At 49.4% G+C, this 4,665-nt stretch overlaps 1 protein-coding gene across 1 annotated transcript; it reads right to left on the bottom strand.

Moving 5' to 3' along the window:
- Positions 1-577: 577 nt before the first annotated feature.
- Positions 578-3,548, bottom strand: B0J16DRAFT_23928 (uncharacterized protein). Its single transcript, XM_046123049.1, has 2 exons — positions 1,119-3,548; positions 578-1,064 (listed from the first exon to the last, which is right to left on the bottom strand). The coding sequence occupies exons 1-2, from the start codon at positions 3,067-3,069 to the stop codon at positions 817-819; spliced, it is 2,199 nt and encodes a 732-aa protein (XP_045989259.1). The 5' UTR covers positions 3,070-3,548; the 3' UTR covers positions 578-816.
- Between the last annotated feature and the right edge of the window lie 1,117 nt (positions 3,549-4,665).

The raw sequence follows: 4,665 nt of genomic DNA, 5'->3' as shown, positions 1-4,665 counted from the left end.
CAAAATGGCATAGGAAATCCATGGAACAATGACAATCTTTGCTGTGATCCAGATATAGCTGAGCCTACCCTGTATACTCATCCATGTGAGCATTAGCAGTTGCCATCAGAGACCCCTTGCATATGAGCCAAGAACATCCAAGTTTAAGAATCATGAGTAGGTCGACGACAGAAGTATCACATGCTGCAATAAGAAAACGTGCATCGCATCGGATGGTTCATGTAGTGAATGCACTATGCATGCCTTCTTTCATGGTAGGCATTATATTACTATGTCATGACTATATCCAAAGTGCGTCTCTCTGCAGACGCCAAAATCAAGACATAAATCACCACTAAAAGTTAACGCAACACAATGTGCTTGCCATACAAACAGATGCTGTGAGCCACAATCCAAATATGTTCCCCTTCCACCGAAAACAAGCAACTCATGCTTAACTAGACATCAACCAAAGATGTGGACCGTCATCTCCAACATATTAGATCTCATCATCCCACGCCTGGTATTACTCTAAAGGTGACGCCCGGGATAAAAATATATGCCATAACAGATTCTCATATGAAACGTTAGAAACGAAACCGACTCTCTGGATCGTAGACCACGCGAAGCAATCGTACGCGGTACGATGCCTGGTCCGCCGGGATAGATAAATAATATATGCCCGAAGAACATGTCGTTGGTGACATCGGCAATGACAGAGTAAAAGTCGATAGTCGATGGGCGCTTCAGCCGCATTTTCATTAAGAAGCGTAGTCGTCGTTGATTATGTGCCTCCCCACATTGAACCCAGAACGAATCAACATTCGCCTGCCTCCATCACATCACGATGCAGTCCTTGTCGTCTTTGCCGTTCTTCTGGATCTTTCCGTTGCGCGGAGGAGCAACCTCCATTGGGGTGCCCTGCCCGCTGACAGCTGCTTGGATAATGGACAAACGTTGTTTGGCTCGCTCCTCACCGGCATCGGCAGCCTTGACATACCAAACATTGGCTTCCAAGACATCACGACGGCATCCAATACCCATCTCTGTAAAGTAACCAACGGCATACTGTGCCTTGACAAAACCTGTGTTGTTATTAGTAAACTTGCCTCGGGCATTGATGTGAAAGCAATACTCACCCAAATCAGCAGATCGGCGCGCCCACTCGTAGGCCTCCTCCTCGTCCTTTTCCAGAATCGGAGGAGCGCCGACCATATACCACGCACACAAACCCATCATGGCACCAGCATGTCCCCGCTCAGCTGCTCCAGTATAGAAATGTACACTGAGAGCTGGGTCTCGAGGGCAATTAAGTAGGCCGTGCTCATAGGCATCTCCAAGACGATAATTAGCCTCAGGGTGCCCCAGCTCGGCAGCTTGGGTAAAAAGCTCGGCAGCATGGTTATCATCCTTGAAGATATCCGCACCATACCCATTCTCATACAAGCAACCAAGCTGGTACGGTGCCGAGTTGTATTGTACATCGGCGGCTTCAGCAGCAAGCTTCATCCACTTAATTCCCTCTCGATAGCGTTTCTCTCCAAGGTCACCAGATAGGCAGGCCTTACCCAAACGTGTCATGGCACCAGGGTGACGTTTCGAGGCAGCTGTGCGCAAGAATTGTACCGCCTTAGCAGGGTCCTTTCGGCAGCCCCAGCCAAATTCGTAACACAACGCAGTTCGATATCCAGACTCAGCATGTCCATGCTTCGCCGCTAGAACAAACAGTGGGAAGGCCGAGTTATAGTCCTCCTTGCCCTTACTGAAAAGTCCAGAGGCGAAACCATCTGCAAGGTAGTATTGGGCAAACGGATAGCCTGCACTGGCAAGACGCTGCAGAATCTGTCGAGCTTCGCGAACCAACTCGTGAGGGCTCGACACTGAACCTTCAGCAGCTGGGCTGTCACGGCCTTTTTGAGGTTTCGGACTATTCTTGCGTGTCTTAGGGTCCGAAAAGTCCAAACCTTGTTCCTGGGCTGTCGAAATCAGGAAAATGGCAAATGAGTACTGGATCGAGGAGTCATTCGTCTTTTTGACGTTCGCACGATACATGTCCAAAGTCTTTTGAGTACTGAGGAGAGACGCATTATTGCCTATGACAGTTCGGAGGTTCGAGTTATCAGGAGTCAGAGGCGCCGGTGCTTGTTGAGGATAAGGCGCATTAAGTAATTCTGCATATGTCGACTGTCTTACATCAGGAGATTTACGTGACTGTGGGCCACCTGGAATCAAGCCTGGAGAGCGACCACGAGAGTCAGAATAGACAGAATAAGAAGACGGCGGCCGAGGGAGGGAAGTCCTCATATGGTTACCAGGGTTTGGAGTAAGGTGGCGGCCAACACTCGAAGCGCTCTCAGACAAATCAGGAGTTGAAGAGTTCTTGACTTCCGCGTTGGGAACACTTGGTGGAAAGTCTTTCTGATGGTGATACTGAAAGAGCGGCACTTCAGGCACGTTGCCTTCAATAATGGAGCTTTCTGGAGATTCACCTAATGCCTGACCATCGGTATTCTCATTTACACCAGAAAGAGAGCTTGCGCTTGTTGTCGCCGAAGACTCGATCGAGACTTGTTGTGGGTTTGTGCTCGTAGTTTCATCGGATTCACGACTGTTTCGATATTGGTCTTGGTCGCGGACTCTTTCTGTCGGCGTTGGCTTAGTGGATTCAGGCATGGCTATTGTATCAGAAGCCAATGCAGAGCTGTGTCCAACCGCTGAAGTCACATTTTGTAATTCCCGAGGGCTCGTTGGCTCTGATCGACCGTGTTGCGGAGGTGGAGGAGGAGCAAATTCCGGGGGTGAAGGTAGCGGATGAAGAGTTCGGTCAACCAATTCTCCTCTCAAGGCTTGCTTCGGAGTATATTCCACATCAGCGTTTGAAGGTTGAACCCAATTTCCCTGCTGGAAATTAACGCGAACAGGAGAAACTGGTCCATCGCGCAGTCTTGGACCCTCAGCATGATCGAGATTGGGAATGCGGACCGGGCTACGGCGAGAGGCACTGGTCGGTCTTGAAGAGGGTCTCGAAGGGGACTCGTAGTAGTCGGATGAGTCTGCAGCAGCAGAGGACGAAGAATTAACTGCTGCCATGGTAGAACGAAGGTGAAAGTTTGGCAGTGCCGAAGCAGCCAAACGCAACTTAAGGGATCTTTCAGAACGAGTGTCGAGGTAAAGCTGTGTGGTTCGACAGCGGCAACGGTGCGCAAGGGAACTCGATGACAGTTGTATATCCAAAATCACGATAAGCCCTAACGCACTGAGACCGAAGCGTGCGAAAAGCGAGGGCGTGGAAAGAAAGACAAGACGAAAGATCCGAAGATAGCGACTGTGGAGGAGGAGGAGAAGAAGCGATCGTAGTAGTTTGTAGTCAGTGACGGACGGTTTAGCGCAGGTAGCGTATGGAGTAGCAGTCAGTTATGGAGTGGATGCTGCACGAAGGATATTTGGGTAGGATCCGAAACGCCGCGATACAGCGGGGACAAGGGGCAGTAGGGCAAAGAGAGAATGGATCAGCGAGCGACAGTGCAGTGACTAGGGGTGGTTGCAGAGAAGGTTAGCTGGGGAAAGACGACCCTGAGAAAGTGAGGTGCTGGAATCGACGAAACAGGAACCTGTGCCTATCTCAATCTTTTTTTACTTCTTCCTCTGCAAAGAATGGAAGGGAGAGAGAAGGACGGGAAGAGCCAAGACTTAACTAGTCCCAGAATTGGACGGAAGCAAAGGAAATTCCAAGCAATAAGATGAGTGGACTTGGGGCTGAGGTCCAATGAGGGTCTTTTCTGTCCTGGGCGCTGCGCCGTCCGACGGACGACGGATGGATATTGGTGGTTGGTGGTGGTGAGATGGAGGTCAGGTCCAAGGAGGTCGAAGTGCCAACTGGAGTTAAGCTCCGTAGTGGAGCGGATGGTCCATGTGCATAGTCCCTACTGTAGAAACTCGCGGGGGTTGTTTGTCTGGGGTTTATATTATCATAATTGTTTGAATAATAAATAGTTATTGTTTGTTGTTTCGCTTGAAGGAAAGGGTGACGAATCAGTATGATGATGAATCAGGAACAAATATACAAGGCCAGAAAATTACTGTAATCGAGCCAAGCCGCATCATGGGGCAATTGCGACCAAGAGTCAGTCAGGGACTTTCTAGGCAGGTATTGAAGCCAACATTTATTGGCGTGGATAGCTGAACTGGTCATGACTGGGAAGGAACAAGGATTTTCTCTACCGAGTGTCACCCAGGAAGGCATGGGCAGGCTCCTGTCGATTTACTTTTACAAGTGCCTCTGTAACTCAGGGCCCTCCCGTCTTGTTACACCACAGATATTTGCTACCTCCACTAATCGTACCTAAGCAAGTCAAAAGTACCAATCTTTCACCTCTCTTCTGAATCACAAAGTGATTGCATCACAGCAATTACGCGTGTCTAGAAAGCAACAAGCGTCGTGCACACCCCCTTTTCCCAATTTCAATACGCGGCCTTAAAAGGGATGGCAGCTACGGAGCTCCCTACAAGAAGGCTCGGCAAGACGAACGAAACCTCTTGTCTTGTGTGCGGAAATGGCACGGTCGGTAAAAAATGACCGGGCTTATATTCCTATTCTCAAAAGGGAAACACAAAGTCTCCAGATGACAAGCACTGCGATTTCGATTCGTTTCGTGAACCAACGAGCTAGAGCTGAAAAGCCTCTGT

The sequence above is a fragment of the Fusarium flagelliforme genome, assembly GCF_020744385.1.
Source record: "Fusarium flagelliforme strain FIESC 12 MPI-CAGE-AA-0113 chromosome Unknown B0J16scaffold_1, whole genome shotgun sequence".
Classification (NCBI taxonomy): Eukaryota; Fungi; Ascomycota; class Sordariomycetes; order Hypocreales; family Nectriaceae; genus Fusarium; species Fusarium flagelliforme.
The sequence above is the reverse complement of the archived record's forward strand: the minus strand, read 5'-3'. Positions and strand labels throughout refer to the sequence as shown.